Source organism: Delphinapterus leucas, chromosome 2, assembly GCF_059928025.1.
Source record: "Delphinapterus leucas isolate spDelLeu-1000000601 "Yukka" chromosome 2, BTC_Dleu_Yukka2, whole genome shotgun sequence".
In the NCBI taxonomy this organism is placed as follows: Eukaryota; Metazoa; Chordata; class Mammalia; order Artiodactyla; family Monodontidae; genus Delphinapterus; species Delphinapterus leucas.
In genome coordinates, this window is record NC_143130.1 from 12,314,509 (window position 1) to 12,337,077 (window position 22,569).

At 38.0% G+C, this 22,569-nt stretch overlaps 1 protein-coding gene across 1 annotated transcript in view; it reads left to right on the top strand.

Annotated features, from left to right (window-relative positions):
- C2H10orf67 (chromosome 2 C10orf67 homolog) overlaps positions 1 to 22,569 on the top strand; it is a 119,211-nt gene that overhangs the window by 88,088 nt on the left and 8,554 nt on the right. The window contains exons 11-15 of the mRNA XM_089906421.1: positions 5,595 to 5,654; positions 6,328 to 6,410; positions 6,485 to 6,550; positions 9,495 to 9,582; positions 14,676 to 14,759. Coding sequence (XP_089762547.1) covers positions 5,595 to 5,654; positions 6,328 to 6,410; positions 6,485 to 6,550; positions 9,495 to 9,582; positions 14,676 to 14,759 — 381 coding nt within the window. The remainder of the gene's footprint in view (positions 1 to 5,594; positions 5,655 to 6,327; positions 6,411 to 6,484; positions 6,551 to 9,494; positions 9,583 to 14,675; positions 14,760 to 22,569) is intronic.

Genomic DNA, 22,569 nt, shown 5'->3' on the forward strand with positions numbered 1-22,569 from the left:
TAACTTTGTTTCTCTGTCTGTAATGTGTCTTTTACTTTGGAATGCCTTTAGAGCTTTCTCTTTCTCTTTGCTTTTCAACAGTTAGACTATAATGTGTTTTGGAGTGTTTGTTGTCCCTCTCTCTTTCTTTCTCTCTGTCCTAATGGACTTTCTTGAATTTGGGGTTTGGTGTCTTTCATTAACTCCTTACCATTATCTTTAATTATGTCTCTTGCCCTATTCTCTCTCCCTTCTCCTTCTCAGATTCTGATTACACATATGTTAGACCATCTGATATTGTCCCCAAATTCTTGGATATTCCGATCATTGATTTTAAACGACTTTTTCCTCTTTGTGTTTCAGTTTGGGGTATTTTTTTGACCTACCTTCAAATTTACTAATTGTTTTCCTCAGCTGTATTGATTAATCAAAGAAATTAATTTTTTCGTCTTTTTAAAAATTTTCTAATATTTACATTTGACTTTTTTTTTTACATTTTCCAAATCTCTGCTGAAATTATCTATTTATTGTTTACCATCTATATTGTTCACTTTTTCTCCTAGGTTCTTTAACATTTTAATTATAGTTAAAGTCCTCATCTGATAGTTCCATGATCCATGGGTTATCTTTGAATCTGATTCTGTTGATTGCTTTGTCTCCTGACAATAGGTTCTTTTCCTTTTTGTCTGTCTCATAATTTTCGATTGAATATCAGTCATCATGTGTAGAATAGTAGAGACTGAAATAAACAGTGTTCACACCTGGAAATGGCATGCCTCTTCCTGTAACAGACTGTTACTGTAAGCGGTAGAGCCAATCTAGCCAAAAGTTGAATTGAGTTTGGTTGTTGCTGTGGTTCCTTTTAGTGGGCCACAGCCTTGATATTCTTGCAGTGGGTGTGTGCCTAGAATGGGAATGAGGGTAACAGAGTGCTTTTCTCTGTGTGCTGCTCCACCTTTAGCTTTCAGCAGAACTATCCACCTGTGCCACTGAGTAAGTCTCTATGCTCTTATGCCTTCCTTGGTAATAGACTGCTATTGCTTGGTACTTCACAGGTGAGGGCAGAAAGAGTTCTCTGTTGTTCTAAAGCAAACTTACTCTCTGGGAAGTGCTGTGTGCCTGTGGCTCTTGTCTATTTTTGAAAGAATTTTGAAATTGAATTCTAATAATTTTGTTAGAAGAAAATTCACCAGTGATATATGGAGGTAAATGTTCTGTTTTGCCTTCTGGCTTACGCAGTGATCAGTGCCTGACTGCATACAACCTCCTAGTCTGTCCTCAGTGCTCTCACTTCTTAAGTCTCTTCTTTCCAGACTGTAAGCACACAGGCTGCTTCTCCTCTCTTCCTATGGTTGCATCACTCTCCCCTCCCCACCCACCACCATGCCAACTACCACCTGCTGGCACATTACTGGTATTCAGAATTAGTTGTTTGCTTAGAAGGTAATCAGAAAAAGAAATGATAATATGGAAGTCAAGATTAATGAAATTTTAGGGACAGAAGATCATCTTTCTTCATGAGTTAGAAACATTGTTTTGATAGAAATATATTTGATGGTTTAAAGGAGAGACTCAGGGAGGCATTAAACCCAGAAGGAACGGCCCAAGTTTCAGAAGAGGGATGTTTGTGGAAATTAGGAGAAATGAAAGAATGTGATGAGTCTTTGATTAACAAGAAAAGGAGAAAGAGGATATGATAAGGAACCTGGTTGATCATATGACAGTTAATAAACATAATTACATTCCTGTTATTACAAACCTTGGCTGTTGATTCCAAATTTAGATTATATTTATTAAATGTTGGGTGTTTTTTTAACATGTTTTAAGTGCTTAAACTAGGAAATAAATTTAAGAATCATAATTCTTAAATTTCTGTTGTAAATAAAACTTATTTCTTAGTTTTATAGACTTTTAGCTATAAATATATATACAAATTCAAAAAAAGAGAAATATTTATAATGAATTATGTCCAGTCACAATGTTCGATTATCTTTGTAATTATTTAATTTACATTTTCCTACTTAGGAAGTTATCTCCTTTTCTATTACCACTCATTTTCACCTCTGTCTACTGTTTAGCAGTCCAGTGTTTGCACCTGTCAATGAAGTAGCCACATAAAGACCAGCACATGTATTCCAGGGAAAATGGAACGCCAGCAGCTGGCAAAACAAAATGACAGTTTAATGTGGACAGAGCCAGGATTGAATATAACGTGCTATAGCGGGAGTTGAAAGTTCAACTCAAACTGGAGAGCAAACACTCTAGTCTACATGTGGTGCTTTTTTTTTAATGAAAAGAGAAGCTATCTTTGTCATTGTCAGAGTATTGTCTTTGGGAGAGATTGAATAATTGTTTGCTTTACAGAAGATATGGTTTAGCACAGTTTTATCTCTAGTTATTACAGAGTTGATCATTATATGAGAGTTAGGAAAAAGGAGCCTTGAAAATTGGAACTAATTTTTACTGTATGCAAATTTAAACACAGAATCTTTTTTTTCCTTTTTAAAATTTTTAATTTAATTTTATTTATTTACTATTTTTTTGGCTGCGTTGGGTCTTCGTTGCTGTGTGCGGGCTTTCTCTAGTTGTGGCGAGTGGGGGCTACTCTTCGTTGCGGTGCGTGGGCTTCTCATTGTGGTGGCTTCTCTTGTTGCGGAGCACGGGCTCTAGGCTTCAGTAGTTGTGGCACACAGGCTCAGTAGTTGTGGCTCGTGGGTTCAGTAGTTGTGGCTCGCAGGCTCTAGAGCACAGGCTTAGTAGTTTTGGTACACGGGCTTAGTTGCTCCGTGACATGCAGGATCTTCCCGGACCAGTGATCGAACCCGTGTCCCCTGCATTGACAGGCGGATTCTTAACCGCTGCGCCACCAGGGCAGTCCCAGAATCTTTTTTTTTTTTAATAAACTTTCAATGACTGACATGACTTCAGATAGAGTGAAATAAATAAATATAAATGCCTTTCTAAGTGGAAACTTATTTTGTTTTGCCAGTTTGTTTTCCTAACTTCCTGTGGATTCGTTTTTAAAATTTGGGTTAGTTTATTCCCATTAACATACGGGCAAGTGCCCTCCAAAGTTTGGGGCTCTTACTCCCATGATTTCCTTGGTCTACTGTTAACCAAATGGCAGTGAATTCACTGTGTACTCCTCATTTCCTGGTCAGAGAGGCAGTTCAAGCGGATTGTGCTCTTTGAGAACAAACAGGTAGAGGGAGCCCCAAAAGTACATGCCTCCCATGACTTGGGTGACCCCAACATATTCGAAGCCAAGGAAGGCTAATGATAACCAAGATTCTCACTGTTTTGTTAAATAGGTGTTGCTAGGCCTCAGGCTTTGTTTTTGGCTAACTTCCTGCCACATGGGCCTTGGGGAGACTGAGTCACTATGCTGGTGCTTGTAGGTGGTAGGTTTCTCTAGGAAGGTGTGCAGACAACCAAGGGAACAATAATCTTGGTAGTTCTAGGACCACCAGAAAGCTCCTCAGGACTGAGGGGACTGATGGAGTAGGAGTTAGAGTTTAGTGAACTAAGGTAAGAGCAATGGGTTAGGGTCCAGGTTCAGGATTAAGTCCGTGCTGGAAATTCTCCTATCAGCCAGGGGATAATCAGGAATTATCAGCAGGGAGTTCGTAGATCACCATATAGAAGTTTACATATATTGACATCATAATAAAGGCAACCACAGTAAGAGCTGAACATTTGCAAATAAAAAATCAGGCACGCGAGGGAAGAGAGAAGATGGAAGGTAATTCGAATGCTCTAAATTCTTAATGTTTATTTGTGGGGAGCCCAAACAATAAAGGCTACTGTTTATTTATAATGTTAATGACGAGAAAAACTAAAACAGAACCAAACCCTTGGCTTCTGGGAAGTGGGAGTTTTATGTTCACGTGTACTATCTGCAGTTTATTTTTAAAATATGTGCGAGCATTCTCTATCGCTAAAAATCTACAGTAACAGGGATGGTGAAATCAATAGGTTAGTGTATAGAAGTAAATGGTAATATGTGTGATGTGCCTGGCACATAGTAGGCACTCAAAAACGTGTAACTTTTATGGCTGTTAATTACAAATTTTGTTACGTGGCAGCTAATGTCAGCTGGGTTCTCTCTGCCCCTTCAGATATAAGTAAAGTTGGCTCAAACCCACATTCTGTGCTTTGTGGCAGCCGGAAACGTGTCCACTTGTTTCTCCAGACACCCATGGCATCTTCTGGTGGTTGTTGCTGTGTCTGGGCTCCTTCTTCCACTGAAACGAGTCAATTTCTGAGTCCCATTGCGCTCTGTGTCATCCCAGCTCACACTTTGTTGAATCAGACACTGAATTCAACCCAATTCTGTGATTGCTACTAAAACCACTCACTCACAGGACACCTTTAGTTGGACGAGGTTGAAGAAGGTGAGTAACAGGGACAGCCTGCATCACGAAGATGCCATTTCACGTTGAATATTGGACATCACCCCTGGGCACTGGTCACTTGTGGCTTCACCACACACTAGCAGCTCCAGCCTTGGGGTCCTGCCTGGCCATTCTCTTCTTTTCTAGCTCTTCTCAGCCCTCACTTCTGATTGCTCCAGGGAGCTCTGGGTTCCTTTTACTTTATTCTGCAGACCTGGCTCCAGACCCTGCGTGGCAGAGCCCACCTCATCAAGATGGGCAACAGATCAAAAGCTTTTGGGTCACAGAACCCACTAGAGCAGGTAGTGGTGGTAATAAGAAGCACCTTTTGCTGTCTACATTCTGTAGAGGAATATAAGAATAGTTAATCAAAGGGCTTCCCTGGTGGCACAGTGGTTGAGGGTCCGCCTGTCGATGCAGGGGACATGGGTTCATGCCCCGGTCCGGGAAGATTCCACATGCCGCGAAGCAGCTGGGCCTGTGAGCCATGGCCTCTGAGCCTGCGCGTCCGGAGCCTGTGCTCCGCAACGGGAGAGACCACAACAGTGAAAGGCCCGAGTGCAGCAAAAAAAAAAAAAAACAACCAAAAAAAAAGAATAGCTAATCAAGCAGGTTTTTATATTCAGTATATTTTGTCACTGCCATCTGCTCTCTGCATCATTCAAGAGGAAGAGTAGTGAAAATTCGTCTTAATTATCATTTAAAATAAAAGTTTATTTATTTATTATTAAATAAATGAGCAAACGAATGCATTAAAATCTAAAAAACAAAAAAGTGCAATATGTAATTTACTTAACCATTTTGAAACGCAGTGTTTTTATATCTATAACTGGGATTCATTAGATTTAATCCAAAAGATAGTTGAGAAAAATAAAATAAAAGGTTTTTTTTAAGCTTGTGACTTCACTGGGTAATAACTGCCCACTTCAATAAAAAAAAAAAAGTGTAATGGTAAAATTTGACCCATATATAATTACAAAGTAATGCATTTAGAAAACAAACAGTAGTGGGAACGTTGGTTTTAATGGGATATAATTGTCCAATTGCAAATGCAATGTATAAACACTGAGTCTTGTAAATTAAATGAGGCAGTCAAAACCCCTATGGGACTAGGGTTGGCATATTTTTAGTCTCATTTGCCTTTCTCTAAGCTGCATAAAAACCACATCTTTATGCATTGACTTGAAATGTTATACTTGCTTTGGTTTATTTTCTTTCCAGGTTAGACATGGAATACCTGCTGTGATGCATGGAGAAAAAGCGAGACTATCAGTGGCTAAGGTATAATAATGACTAATATGACCCTTATTATTAACTTAAATATTGTTTATATCAATGCTGACTATCCTTAGAGAGGAGTAATGACTTTGAAAGCTACACCAAGAATCAGTCTAATGAAGAGACAGAGGACCTGATTGCCTCTATAGTATGATTCTGGGGTACATCCCTGCCACACCCAAATAAATCTCATTCATGACATGTCTACAATTCCACTGTTACAGATTCATTCCTTTGCCAAAACTTTGTCCCCTTGTAAAATAGAAACAGTACTGAGAAATGGCATACAGTTCTAATGTGATTGAGTTGGTCAGATCCTTTCCTGAGGACAGTTTTGATAGAAAGAGGAAATAGAGTAACTGGGGGCAGCTGCTGCTATGATGAAGAGATTTAGAAAAAGTGATACCTGGTAGGGGGGAGGGGTGATGAAGATAAATTTTGGCTACTTGGTAATATTGTCTCACACTGGCTGCTTTGAAGTGAATCATTGACAGGAAATGGAGGCATGGGATCTTAAATTCTTCCAGTTTATGGGAATTTGCAAGTAAATGTAATCCATTGTTCCCTCAAATTTTTGATGATAGTTAGAATATGCATGCTATTTAATAGAAATAACCTTTCAGATTTATGGGGAAATAGGGTATAATTAACTTTGTGATGTATTTTCTATTGAAAGATTGAAGAAGAGAAACGTGGTTTGGAAGAGCAAATACAAATGTTAAAGGCTAAGTTAGAGAAAGAGAAAAAGAAGTCGGAGAGGTACTGGTGATAGTAATTCATAATTGTTCATTTGCAGCTAATACAATATTTAACCACCTATAAATTTATTACAGGGTTAAGAAGGAATCAGATCAGATCAACAAAAACTGGGAAAAGAAATTCTTAATTCTCAGGAACAGGTATAGTGTGGTGATACATACAAATTCTATTTATAAAAATGCGACTAATCGTCTTTTAAGGAAATTGGGAGCCTTGCATTTTTCTGTATATATTAACTAATATGAAATGCCCTCAAATACCTCTTTCAAGAGATGCAAAATAACTGACCTAAAAAAGAAGAGTAGTCAAAGTCACTTCAAAGGAAAACTAATTCAAAACTGTTTTATTCCTGATCTCAGTGTTTCAAATTTAAATCATAGACAGGATGGACAGACTCTCTTGATACCTGGTTTAAGTGGACCTACACAGTCATCTTCCTCCGTAGGGCTATTAAAACATTTCCATTCATTTGCACGTGATAATATTTATCTTCAGATACAGAGACCTGAATGAGTGAGGGAGCACGCCATGTGATTACCTGGAAGAGACTTCCAGGTGAAGGAACATCACGTGCAAAGGTCCTGGGGTGGGGGTTTGCTTGTGTGTTCAAGGACAGTGAGGAAGCCAGGTGGCTGGAGAGACATGAGCAGGGAGGAGTGGTGTAAGAGCTCAGTGAGGTAGAACATTTGGGGTTTTACTCTGAGATGGGAAATCACTAGAAGCTTTGTTTTCAATTGATAAGAAAATTTTCTCTTTTACATGCCTACTGGGTCATTACCACACCTAATAAAGTTAGCAATATAAATCCTTTAGTACTACTTATTGACCAAATCACATTCAAATTCCTTGATTATCTCAAGGGAATCTCTTACAGTTGTTTGATTAAATCGGGATTCACGGTAGGTGGACCACTGCATTTGGGTGTTATAGCCTTTAAATCTTTTTTTTTTTTCTATGATGGTCCCACTTACATCCCCGTTCTTTCCAGCCCATTGATTTACTAGAGAAATATGCTCATTTGTTATGTAGAATGTCCCCCATTCTGGATTTGACTAATTGTTTATGTGCACGTGTGTATGTTTGTGTGGTGTCATCTAACATGTTCTTCTATCTGTATATCTTACAAACTGATCTTTAAATCCAGAGAGTTGATTAGACTCAGGTTCAATATTTTAGGCAAGACTACTTCACTCGAACTACTATGTAATTCCTATGCATCACATCATAGGGCACATAGTGTCCGGCTATATTATTTTAATCAAGTGTTATCAGGCTAATTCATATATTTTAAGGTTCATCACTGACCTTTCTCCAAATAATTTTAACATCCATCAATGATCACAAACCATGATCCAAGATTTCATTAGGGTTGCAAATTGGTGATACCTTAATTTTATCTTTCCTTCTGCATTTCTTAGCTAAATTCTATTAAAGAAAAAAAAGTTTTCCCCACTGGTTACCCTGAAATATAGTTTCAGACAAGATAAGGCAAGATAAATGCTTGATCCCCTTTATTTATCAATATTCAGAATAATGAGTTGGTACCCTAAAACCTCACTGGAGAGTCTTGAACTGAGGAAAGACCCAATGATCTGATGTCTTAAAAGAATTATGACTTGTGTTGATAAAAAGCCATAGGGAAGCCAAAGGAAAAGCAGGGAGAAGAGTTAAGAGCTCCAGAAAGGATAAACCCCTCTTAGGCAAAACATGATGGTGATTTGACTGGGATGGGAGACCTGGAGCTGTTGAGAAATGATTAAATTGGGGATTTTTTTTTTTTTTCGGTACGCGGGCCTCTTACTGTTGTGGCCTCTCCCGTTGCGGAGCACAGGCTCCGGACGCACAGGCTCAGCGGCCATGGCTCACAGGCCCAGCCGCTCCGCGGCATGTGGGATCCTCCCGGACCGGGGCACGAACCCGTGTCCCCTGCATCGGCAGGCGGACTCTCAACCACTGCGCCACCAGGGAAGCCCTGGGGATATATTTTGAAAGTAGGATGTGTTGAAAGATTGGAGATAAGGTGGGAAAGAAAGAAGTCAAGGATTTTACCTAAACAACGGGAGGGATGGAGTTGCCTTCAACTGAAACAAGCAAGCACATTTTGGCGGGAAATCAATTTTGATTTAAGGTGCCTTTAGTCACTTAAGGGTAGAGGTCTGGTGGCAGTGATGAGTATATGAGTCTGGAGTTCAGAAGAAAGTTGAGGCTGGGGGCATACATTTGGGATGCATTAGTATAGATGGTATTTAAAGCCATGGGATTAAATGAGATCAGCTAAGAATGAGTGTTGGAGAAAAATAGAGAGATACAAGGATTGAGTTCTAATATTTGGTAATAACTGACTTTCAGATGCTTTTTTTGGATCTGATGTTTTCCCTCTAAAGGACGTCCCTCTCTCGTGAACTCTTTTCGTCTTTTGCTTTCCTGTTGGCTTGTGAAATTTATTTGTGTATTCTTATTTTTAATTCCTTATCAATTTTAGATGTTACAAATACCTTTTCCTAGTCTATGAACTTTGTGTATGCTGACCTTTATTGTACAGAAGTTCTTAATTTTTATCCATCAATATTTTTGCCTTAGGTGTGTTTAGAAAGTCTTTCTCCATCTCCACTAAAATATTCTCCCATGGTTTTAGACAAGCCTTCTTTATGGCTTGTCTAAATTTAAGCCTAAATCTAAATATGAGTTACCTCTCATATTTAGGTCTTTACTCCAGTCCTTTCTGGATTGGGTTGTGGTGCCACTTTGGTCACATACTATGTTCTAGTACATTCCCGAATCTGTTTCAGTGTTCCTATTCTATTCCATTTATTTTTCCTTTCCAAACTGTTTTTATACTATGATTTTTGTGGTATATGTTAATATCTAGTATGGCTACTCCCTCCTATTTGCTTTTCAGGGCTGGAAAATACATAATTTTAAAAATCAAAGAGTGGTAAGTTCATACTAATATTTTTAAATTTTTACTTGTATCTCCTTGCTCTTACACTGAACATTCTAGTTTCTAATCACAAGAACATAATACCGATTTGCTCTTTCCTATAATTTCTGTTCATTTTAATTCCACTGCTTCTTTTGTTTCAGCTTTCACGTCCTTAAGGACGAGATGTTTACTAGACACACATTGTTCCGTCAATTTGCAGTGCTGGCTGACACATCCTTCAATTATGTTGTAAGTACACACTGGCTAAATACTCTTTGTCTCTTTGATGATACCTGTAACGTGTCTTTCTGAAGTTAACATTTTTTGAACCCCTGACATTAGAGGCTCTGGAGATAGTACATGCGTCACTCTGCTGAATGCTGATGGCATAAGACAGAGCGTCTGAACCCAAAGAGCTCAATCCAGTGTGAGACATAGATGTGTAAACATATTGTTACCACGCAGTATGGTTGAGCTATAATGGAGGCAAGTGAAAATTTCAGAGGAGGGGGACTCATTCCCCCGGGAGGCATTTATCAACCTGACCATTTGTGTGCGTGGATGGAATGTAGGAACTGTCACAGCTCAAGATCCAAGTATCCAGTCACTTCCAAATGGAGAAAGGAGGTAAAAGAATCTGTTCCTAGTACCAAGCCATTCGTTTTCACACTAGAAGTCACCTGTAGATAAAGCCCAATTCTAAAATAGACTTTTTTTGGAAATTAAAGTATAGTTGATTTACAATGTTGTGTTAGTTTCTGGTGTACAGCAAAGTGATTCAGTTATATATATATATATATATATATATATATATATATATATATATATATATATATATATATATATACACACACACACACACACATATATATATACATAACTGAATATATATATGTTCTTTTTCAGATTCTTTTCCATTATAGGTTTTTACAAGATATTGAATATAGTTCCCTGTGCTATACAGTAGGTCCTTGTTGTTTATCTATTTTATATATACTAGTGTGTATCTGTTTAGTCCCAACTCCTAATTTATCCCTTTCCTTTTCCCCCTTTGGTAACCATAAATTTGTTTTCTATGTCTGTGAGCCTGTATCTGTTTTGTAAATACGTTCATTTGTATTATTTTTTTAGATTCCACATATAAGTGATATCATATGATATAAAATAGACTATTTTTAAAACTGTTTACTTAATGTTTTCACTTGGGAGTTGTAATTGTAAAGGCAAATGATGACCAGTGTAGAAAGATAATCAATAAATTGCAATCAATCAGTAACTTAACATACTGTAAATGCTATTGAGAAACTGCTACACAGCTAAGTGTTCTGAGGACAAGTCAGGTTTGTGGGAAAAGTCACAAGAAATATAAATTTTGGTCTCCTGCTTCAAGAGGCTTACAATCTAAAATCACTTTCTTTCTAAAATTTTTTCCACAATTTTCACTTTAAGACAGTTTTCTAACTCCAAGTTGCTGCAAGAGATCAAAGAACTTAAGAACATTGGCAAGATAATATTATTTCTAATTTTTAACTAAATTTACATAGTAATATGAACCTTGCTGAGGATTTTAATAATTGACTCCCCTGAAATGTTCCAAAACTGGTCTACGTAGATGGGAATATATTAAGTCTCTTTCTTCTCCTTTTGGTTTTTTCTCTTCTCAACTGAAGGTTACAACTTTAATTGGAATAATCCTCATTTTAGATATTTAATCAGCTGGACAAATAAAATATTGGAGGACCCAGGAGAATGCTGTGCTACTCAAAAAGCAGGCTTTTTAAGGATTATCTGGTAAAATTTTCTGGTCCAAATTTGAATTGTCCAGGCTTTATGAAACAGACTTCTAAAATCTCAAAATTATTCCAGTCCAAGCATAGTAATAGATCCAGTATTTTCTTGAGAAAAATCTTGGCCCTGCCTCAGATGTTCATGCAATCTATCTTCCTATGGAGGAGAGATGGACTCTATCTAGTCGAGAATACATCTGTGTGCCACTACTTATTTGGGATTCAAGCTCATGAATCCTTATCTATATAGCTACACAGTATATATGCACTCAAGACACTCATCAAAGTGGACAGCGAATATTTAAGAAAAATAGAGAGAGGGAAGGGGAGAAAATGATGAGTGAATGAACTTTGGGTAAACTAACATTTTCCCTTGGTTCCCTATACTCTAGTCACTTGTCCATTCACAGATATTTGAGTACAAATATGTACCAAGCAGCATGCTTGGGTTGCAAATGTCATCTCCCAGTTTGTGGACAAGGTTTTGGTATCTTTTCATAAATAAATGTTCTTAATCTCAATGTTAGTTTAATAATCTTTTCCTTTTTGCCTTTATTTTTTTTTCTGTCTTTAAGAAAACCTTACCTAACCTTTAATCAAAAATATATTCTTCTCGGGCTTCCCTGGTGGTGCAGTGGTTGAGAGTCCACCTGCCGATGCAGGGGACACGGGTTCGTGCCCCGGTCCGGGAAGATCCCACATGCCGTGGAATGGCTGGGCCCGTGAGCCATGGCCGCTGAGCCTGCGCGTCCGGAGCCTGTGCTCTGCAACGGGAGAGGCCACAACAGTGAGAGGCCCACGTACCGCAAAAAAAAAAAAAAAAATTCTTCTCTAATGTATGCAAATGTCAGATCACTATGTCGTACATCTGAAACTAACATAATTTTGTCAGCTATATTTCAATAATTTAAAAAAACCTAAAAAACAAAAAATATTTTCTTCTCTATAAACTTAAAATTTTTTTCTTGTTTTGCCTTTCGTATTTAGAGGTTTAATCCACCTAGAATTGATATTAGTGTACAGGACGGTACACATCTGATTTCATTTTCTTTTAATGTAATCAGCAGATCTAGCACCATTTATTAAAAAGTCCATCTTCTCCCCGATACATAATTCCACCCGTTATATATTATAGTAAGGGCTCACGTATGTATGAGTCTGTTTCTGTCTATTCTGTCCTACTGTTCTATTTGTCTGTTCTCGCATCAATGTGACACTGATTTAGTATCTATACCTTTATTATAAATCTTTTTCTGATAAAACAAATACTCCTGCCCTGATGTTCTTCAAGAATGCCTTGGCTTTATTGGATCTTTACATTTCCATATAAAATTTAGAATCAGATTGTCAGTATTCACAGTATAAAAAAAAACATAAGAAACAAATTAAAAATTCTATTGGGATTTTGATTCGAAGTGCATTAAGTCTATAGATCAGTTTGGGCACAGTTGGCACCTTTTAGGTGCTGAATCGTCTAATCCATAAACAAGTCATAGCTTTTTTTGACAATATTATGTTAGTTTGCATTTTATCTCCACCAATTCTTTTCCAGAGACTTTTGTCAGTAGTTTCTAGAGGTCGTATATTCTTATACTCTATTGTTGGGGACAGCAAGTTTAATGAAGTTTCCATCTAGATCTCATAATAGGTCATTTTTTAAAGAATATAGTTCTGATTTCAGGATACTGTTTCTTTAACTGACTCTACAGTTTTTCCATAGTCCCTGTTTTATTTACTCTTCTCTCTCATCCTTGACAGGGTGAGGTGTGTTGAAACCCAGTGTTATCAACTGCATTCTCTTGTGTGTTGCTCAAATCTCCCTTTTACATTTCAGCTGGAAGGCAGGTTGACATGCACAGCCCCTATTTCTTACCCCAACTTCAGCAGGATTTTACCTTTTTCAGCCCTGGCAGAGAGGTTGTATTTTCTTCTACACCCACGGTATGAAACAATGGAGTACATTGGAACTTAAATTCTCAGCAGTCATGCATTTAACACTGGCTTCTTTTACCATCTTTATGAAAGACTTGAAGGCAATGAGGAAAGAACCATGTGTATATTTAAAAGAGTTTTCTGACAGGGAAAGGACCATCGGAAGACTCTAAGACAGAAGTGTACCTGGCATGTTTGAGAAACAACAAAACATCCAGTGTGGCTGGAGCAGTGAGCAACGAGAGAGAACAGGAATAAATATGGTTAAAGGGATAATAGGACTTTGATTTTTTTTCTATTACTCTGAGTAATATTGGGAGCCTTTTAGAGTTTTCAGCAGAGCAGTAAGACAGTCTCACTTAACATTTTAAAGGGACAACTCTGGCAGCTATGGAGGCCAGGGGCAGGGAAAGAAACAGCTTGGGAAGCTATTGAAGTGATGCTGGTAAGAGATGGTGTGGCTTGGACCACCTTAGGAGAGCAGATGGGCAAAACGGGGCCGACACATGCCTGGAGTACTGTGTAGTACTATGCGGTGCTAGATTTTATGTATATGTAGCAAAATGGATGGACCTTAAAAGCATAGTACTTAGTGAAATTACTTTGTACGTAGTCCTTAGCGAAAGAAGTGGAACACACGAGATGTGCTGTTTTTCACCCTGAATCTAAGATGTGCTCAACATCGGTTCAAGATTTTATAAGACTCTAAAAGAGAAAAAGTGCTGCCAATCACACTGTGACGCTCCGTCTCTTGTCAGATGCATCCTGATTTTAGGGATGTTGAAGTATCAGAAGGCTATGCCTTAGAATCAACAAAATAGGATATCACATAATACTAGCACACATTCAAATACATGCACAAAATTACATATTTTTGCAAGAACGTATTCAAATAAAAAATACAAATAAATATTTAAATGGTTTATTTGGTGAGAGGAACAAAAACAGAGTGGGAGCAGGCTGTGGGGAAATAGAAAAATGCATGCAAACACTCTTAATGTATGTGTGTATACACACATACAAACCAGCAAGAGAGAAGCCTTGAGTAGGGAGAACGTCACATAAATTTCCAGGGTGCATCCATGGACCTCAGACCTCTTTTTGATAATCATGCTTTGTGTACTTTTGGTCCTTTTCGAAAACTTGTGCATTTTTAATGTCATGATTTACTTTGCAGTATATGATGTTGGTGGCAATTCTGCTTGTGTGCTACTGAACTCCTGGAAGAGGTGCTTTTGTGTTTTCACTCTTCAGTTCCTGGGAATCAGGACCATCACTGTGTAGCTTCCAGGAGCTGGGTGGTGCTGGGGATGACCTGGTGGTAACTGATCAGTTACAAGCAGTAAATCCTATATGGCATAGGGATAATCAAAAGGAAGTAGAGTCAGAAGAGACATTAAGGAAAACATTTTTCTTGAATTTTCTCTCAAAGTAGCCTGAATTAGGAAGGGGTCTATTCCTTGGGTTTAAAGGAAAGGATTTCCCCAGCGATATTTGAGCAAATAAGTTAGGAGCATGATTTTCATATCTCAGTTAACTAAGGACTGAAAAACATTCTACATCCATTTGGGCTGGTCATTATTTCCCCTGGATAACACGGTACATACTGTTTGTGTCTTTCAGAAAGTTAAACCTTTATTTGTGCAATCCAAAGTGAAATTGATAACAGCGTCAACATCTTCTGCAAATGTTTATCATGCATCTTCGGTAGGTAGATTATTTTTTCCCTATTTAACATTTAATCAGTCAGTATTATTCAGCCTCAGTAATGAAACGGTTTGGTTTACCTACAGATAGACAACAGGTATGTCGACCTAGACAGGGATCACATATCCCTCCCGCCTTCACCAAGAGGTAAGAATCCTTATTGTTGGAGAAATGGTTCACGCAGGATGGGTAATTAAGATTAATAATGCTTTTCTTTGTTGTCCTGAGATGTTTGGTTTCTGGGTGAATGCATGACTTTTTTCAGCCAATTTATTAAATTAATAGATATGATAAATAAAAGAATGTTAATATGTATTTCTGAATATTGATCTCTGCTAACTGAAAATGAATTGAGTCATATTTCAAAACCAGGAACTGTCTCAGTTGGAATCCTGTTTCTTTTTAATTAAACTGCCAACAAACCCAAAGCTCCTGTTAAATCCCTATTTTTCCAATTTAATGCTTAGAAGAAAAGGACAACTATTTATAGCATCCTTTATCTCCCATCAGTCCTTGTGTGGCCTCAAATTGGACTCTTTTGGAGGTGGAAGTATATTTTGTCCACACGTTTCTGTAAGTCTTTAGGAAACAACCATGCTTGCTTTTCTCTAATAAACAAGTTGGATTAATGAAATGCAACGTTATTTGTTTGAATTATTGTTGGTAATCAAAGGGTGTCAGTAATTTCTGTTGTTCATGTCTGGGAATTTTTAAAAGTAGACTTTTATAATGAATCTTTATACAAGGAGGAAGTGTGTGATATGAGTTTAAATCTTGGACCCTAATTTTTTCTTTAACATCTTTATTGGAGTATAATTGCTTTACAATGGTGTGTTAGTTTCTGCTGTATAACAAAGTGAATCAGCTATATGTATACATATATCCCCATATCTACTCCCTCTTGCGTCTCCCTCCCACCCTCCCTATCCCACCCCTCTAGGTGGTCACAAAGCACTGAGCTGATCTCCCAGTGTTATGTGGCTGCTTCCCACTAGCTATCTATTTTACATTTGGTAGTCTATATATGTCAGTGCTACTCTCTCACTTCATCCCAATTTACCCTTCCCCCTCCCCGTGTCCTCAAGTCCATTTTCTATGTCTGCATCTTTATTCCTGCTGGACCCTAATTTTAAAATCAACTTTTTGAAAACTAGATTGAGAAAGGAACCTCTCTTCTGGGCCTCCATGCAGTGGAGAGGCTTTTTCTGTAGTGCTTACGGGTATAGGTAGTACCTTTGCCGGAGGTGCCTGCCTGGGTGCAGAGGGATCTTTCTGCAGTCACAGTGCTGGCTGCCTCCTGGACTGCCATTTAGGTGACAGTAACACCCAGCCTGGACTCTGTACCAGCTGCTAGCCTAGGGCATGCAATTTAAAGATATCACCTTTTTTTTTTTTTGGCCACACTGCGTGGCTTGGGGGATCTTAGTTCCCTGACCAGGGATCAAACCGGGGCCCCCTGCAGTGGAAGTGCGTAGTCCTAACCACTGGAGTGCCAGGGAAGTCCCCGAAGATGTCAGCATTTAAATAAGGGACTAGCTCTGTTGAATTGTTGGAAATTCCAACCCATACAGTAAGTTATTTCTAAAATATCACAATGTATTAGGGGAAGAGAGACTCATGATTTATCATAAAAATATAAATTGTTAAATTTGGAACCTGTGTTCCACCTGACATTTTAATTAGAGAGCTTAATTAACAGCAAAAAATTCAGTTGAGAATTTTACATCCAAAAGTGATTTTTCTCTGCCAAGCAAAACAGTTTTCAAAGGTCCATTTGTAGTCATACAAACCGACCTTGATGGCCACCTGGGCCATAAGGCAACTTTGGCCAAAACAAACACTGTCACTCACTTTCCTCTGTCCTGAAAATGCAAAGTGTAGAGTTATTTCCACCCTGTCTACGGAAAGCCCTCCTAAAATTCATTAGCCCCCTTTTTTTGCCTTAGTAATAAAATTGAAAGTAAATGCTATTTTATGATCCATAATTTTGCAGCATGCCACAAAGTGCATCATTCTGAATATGACTGCACCGCAGAAGAGGCGTGGGTGACAGTGTCATACTGAAAGCCTCTGGGCATAACCCTGATGTTTCTACAAAACCTCTGATATAACGTTGACATGTCATGTTTTCCCCTCTGAAGATAGTGTGCGGAAATCATCCAGCTAACAAAAGTTTCTGGTTAATTGGGTTCCAGTTAATCCAAAATTGACTAGAAATAAATTTTCTATTTTTTTTTTTTTGTGCTGTACGCGGGCCTCTCACTGTTGTGGCCTCTCCCGTTGCGGAGCACAGGCTCCGGACGCGCAGGACCAGCGGCCATGGCCCACGGGCCCAGCCGCTCCGCGGCATGTGGGATCCTCCCGGACCAGGGCATGAACCCGTGTCCTCTGCATCGGCAGACGGACTCTCAACCACTGCGCCACCAGGGAGGCCCAAATTTTCTATTTTTAATGGATAAGAAAACCAATACATGAATGCCAGGAGGAAACTGAATTACAAATTTACTAATTTTAGGAGTAGATGAATATCAGCCTTTCACGATTATGGGGACTGAACAGTATTCACACTAGACGGTCAAAGGACCAAACTGTCGTCACAAAACAAATCACTCCAAGCTTCTCAGGTACTTCAGAAGGTGGAGAACCCCCTTCAGGCCCCTAGGAAATAGTTCAATACGTTATCAGTGTTTTCAAGCACTAATTCACAAATACATTTTCAAAGAGGTGTTTAGCTACATGGTTTGTACATACCTGACTTATAGACAAGTCTTAATTACTTTTTATAACACAGGGGTAACCTATATGGTGACAGAAGCCAAATTCAACCCTGTAAAGTCACTGTGGTATTGAGTTCTGTTTTTTAAATTATGTAAATAGAATATTAATGTTTTAAATACCCTACGAATATTTATCCTCCCTGTTAACAGCATCCTTGGTGTTGCATTAAAGACAGAGGTTCTTACGTTGTATTTTCATACCACAAGGTACTTTTGAAAATTATGGATAACTATCATTTAGTGGGTGTAGGTACTATTCCAAATGCCTTTTAAGTTTTAACTCTAATCCTCACAAAAACCCTATAAAGTCAGCACTCTTGCTTTCTCAAGCCTTAGAGGAGACAGTTGGATTCAGAGGGGTTTAGTAAGCTGCCAGGTTTATGACCACAAATAGATTATTAATTTATAAATAAGGCTGGGTTCAGACCCACAGAATGTGGCCCTAGAGCCCAGGCTTGTCACCACTCAATTATATTGACTTGCCCCAAGGCTCACGCATGACAATGTGTGGTCCCATTTTCAACAACACACAATGGGAAAACGTGATGTAGCAGAAAGGCTTTGGAGGTGGACAGATTTCGATTCCTGTCTCATTCCAGTCACTCCCTGGGTAACTTCATTCAGCTCCCCCTGCTGTGTAAAATGGAGATGGCGACCCCACCTCCTAGCTTTGTTATGAGGATTAAATGAGGTGAAGTGCCTAGCTAACCTCATCCCTGCCTTTCCTCCTGAGCTATGGATAATATAATCCCTGGGTTCCCAAAATAAAGTCAGGCAAACCTGCTTTTTAATCTACTACACGAGAGCTATAATGTCCTCAGCAGTAGGCTAGTGATTTAAAAGAACTGGTCTCTCCTTTAATTCTTTAGTAACTAATTGTCTACCAAGCATAAGAAAGAATAAAATTTGTCACTGGTATCAGATCATATGGTAGATATTTTGAAAAGAGCAAAATAAAACAAAACATAACTTAAAACAACGTTATATCAGGTGATATATCTTTCCTAAGCAAATTGAAATTAACTTTTTGTTATGTTGCAAGCTGTACTCCAAAAAATTCTAGCAAGAACAACAGAGTTATTCTTGCAACAAAGAGAGTTTAAGAGATAAATAAATCCTCATTAATATAAGGGAATAAAAAAATGAGGTACCATACTATCTGCAGAATTTCAAAGCCGTTTTTTTACACAGTAGTAATTATCCCAAAAGATCCCAGGTAACATTATTAATTTGTTTGCTACTTAACTGTGGTACAATTTGGGATCTGAACTGCCCATTGTGCACTGTGCACTGCCACAGATTTTATGTACTTAAGAAGACCTTTCTCACAGTCCAGTAATTAGGTGCTATTGACATTGTAATCTTTGAAAACGTTCCTAATGAGCCCCAAAGACACAAATCTCATAGATAAAACCTCAAAGTAACAGTGACCCTTTAAGTGGCTTGTCAGTAAGAGAAAGCTCAAACATAAATATCTGAAACACAGGAGACACCCAAATTTAAACCTAGATTACATTGTATTGTTAATTCTCTCAGTCTTTTAGGGAAGAAACATGGAAGAAGCGATTTTAAAGGCTTTTAAAGAATAGTAGAACAATCGCAATACGTTGGATAGGATTTTAAAACCTTTCTTTTCACCCTTTGGAACTTTGGACCTGAAAAGTGTTTTTTTTTCACTAAGTGTATTATCCACCAATTTATAAAAATAAATATTAATTGAAAGTGGAGTTCAGTTGACCCTGCTTTTGTTTTAAACACAAAAATAATTTTAAAAATCACACAAGAAATTGGAATTTAAAAGATAAAAAGGAAAGCATTTTAGGCATAAGTGTTAGCATTGTTTTACGTATTGTTTCTAGACTTCAGCTATAATTAATATAATTTACTAAGGTATTCATATTCAAATGTGTATTTTACAGTATTACCACATATACCACATACATACATAATATATAACATCACTCAGCATGTAATTGATGGCTATTAAAAATGTTAAAATAGGACTAACCTGATTTACTAAATATAATGTATTAAGGGGTCTGTTAATGTTCATGATGTCACTGCCACCAACTTTTCTACTTCCCTTATTGTCACCAATTACCTGTAATTCAGATGTCGTATTGCTAAGTTATATGTGTCATCCTTGTCTTTGAGATTTGGGCTGATTCTCAACTACCTTTTCTTAAGAATTCGCCTTGCTCTTTATGCCTGTGTTCTAGAGATATTTTCTATTCAAGGCATGGGATTTAGGATATTAAATGACAAATAAAGCCTGGAAGATCAGCAGTGTGTCTCTTAACATACCTTTCCAAATACAGGGAATTCTCAATGGCATAGAAAAGAGCCAGGATGACCAACTGGATTCGAGAATTAATCTGAAGTTCTCTATCCAACTGAAGCTTTGTCCATTGGTCAAATAGGGAATTGAAAAATGTGAAAAATGAAAACAGATAATACATGCTTTGAAAATAATGTTAATAGTTGAAACAAGTAGGCAGGCAAAGTACTCTGTATTTGTAAGATCGTAACAATTAGTAGGAAAAAAGGTCACAACTAATACATATTAAAAGTGTACTTTATTAATTTGATGGACTCTCTTGTATTAATTCAGTCTAGTGATGCTTTTAAGTATTTGTAGACAATGTTTCATTGAATAAATGACACTAAGCATATTCCTAATTATGCCCCAGATTGGTACTCAGAGGTCTCCAAAGCATGTAGCATGAGGCAAAGATGGTTTCTGGTGTGTGTTATTATTCAGTCATTGAGTTGGATTCCAGCAGCCTCTCTGGATCCTGTGGCCACTGATTTCATCCCAAACCTCAGCTGCCCGTTGCCGCCCAGTCATTATAAACCATATAAGCCTTTTATGGTGGTAACAAAATATTGAGAGAGGTTTTAATTAGTGTTGAGTGAGTATTAATTTTTAAATTTAGGAATGGTTCTGTTAGAGAAATGACAAAATGTTACAAGATGTTGTGTATGGATTCATGCAAATTCATGGACATATCAAGTTGCACCCTTAAGTGAACTGGGAGTGACACCTTTGCATGTGAATATTCCTTTCAATGGGAGGAACCCCGAGTTTGGAATTTGAGGGAATAAATTGAGATCAGAAAAGCGGATATTTATGTCAGTGTAGAGAAGTGTCACTGGGCCTCAGTCCTCAGCCTTTCCTGTTCCCGGCTGGTTCAGATTCTTTAATGCATGTTCCTTATCTTGAATGAAATGATCACATGGCAAAAAAGTAGGTCATAGGAAGAAGTATGTTGTATACTATTACATGCTACACAAATGGAAGCTAGAGTGACAACTATAAAATAATCTTATTATTTGTGTTTACATATCAGTAAGAATGAATTGAGGAAGGGCTTGTTGACTAATTTAGAAACTATTTCTTTGTTTTTTATGAAATATTTCAAATATTCAGAAAACACAGAATTACATGTTGAGTACCCATTGCGTATGTGTATGTTTTAGTATATGTGCATGTTAAAAAGTATCATTACTTCAATAATTTGTTTAGTGAGGACCTATTGATGATAAATTCTGTTTGTCTTAATTTTATCTCCCTCTTGAGGGTAGTTTAGCAAGATACGATATTCTGGGTTGGCAGTTATTTTTTCCTCCACATTTTGTTATTATACCATTGCCTTTGAGCTTCTGCTCAGGCTTCTTGAAGTTTGTTGTTGATTTGTCAACCATTTGTGGTCATTTGAGTTTTCTTTATGTAGCTTTTAAGGTTTAGTCTTTATTCTTGATGGTCTTTAGTTTTACTGTAATGTACTCATTCTATAAAATGTATTTAATCTTGATCAATATTCAGAGTACAATTTGGATCATTCATATCTTTCTTTACTTCTAGAAATTTCGCAGCCATTGTCTTTTCAAATATTGCTTGTGTAACATCCTACACATTATTTTCTTCTGAGGCACCTCACAGTCTCTTCTCATGCCTCTAATCTACATTTTCTAATTTTTGTGTTTATTTCTCTGTTGTGCATATGGATGGATTTCTTGATGTCACCTTTTCCGGTTTTCCAGTCCTCTCTTCATCTATGCCCAATTTATCCCATGTTTTAGTTTTATTTTAGTGACTTTTTTTTATTTCCCAAGACTTTAAATTGATTCATTTTCAGAGCCACCAGTTCTTATTTTATCCTGGCCTGTTTTGCATCATAATTTATTTGTTTAGTGGACCCTATCAGTTATTTCTGTGAGCATACTAAACACACATTTTAAAATCTCTGTCAAACTATTTCACCAACTTAAATTTATCTGGAGTGAATTCGTATCCTGATAGCTTATCTTTCTGTTGTCTTTCCTAGCATTCCTTTCCTTTATTTATTTTAGAATTTTGGTTTACAGGGTCAAGTTTCTCTGTCTCATTCATATTCATTCCGTCCCTCCCTCCCTCTCTCTCTCTCTCTCTCTGTCTCTCTCTCCCCCCTCCTGCCACCTGAATGCAGTATTTCCTGAGCACAGTTTGGTAACTGCACCCACTTCCGCCACTCTCACCCCCAGTCTACAGCCAGTTCTTAATAAGTTTGGGGGTGCCTGTCCTGCTGTGACAATAGGGTCTTGAAGCCTTTAAGCCATCAGGTCGCTTGGCTCAGTTCCTGTGAGTGAAGTAAGTTTTGCCTTTGAGCCTCCCTAAGCCCAGAGCTTTCTAAAAAGCCATAGTAGCCCCAGGTTAGAAACTTTTTTTCCTCCCAATGTCCTTTCATTCATGCTTCTGTCTTTGAGGAGTGGTTTGTTCTTTCACCCAACACGGAGCACATTTAGCCTCTGTCACCAAAAAGGAGCTTTATTCCTGGCTGTCATTGTGAATTTCTGCAGCTGGAATTACACAGGTCTGTGGTTTCAGCCTGTGTATGAGTGCTAGGGCTGCCCTAACCAAGTACAGCAGCTGGTTGGCTAAACCACAGAAATTTCTGGTTTCACAGATCTGGAGGCTGGAAGTTTGAAATCAAGATGCCAGCAGGGTTGGTTCCTTCTGAGGTCTGTGAGGGGGAACCTGTCCATGCTGCTCT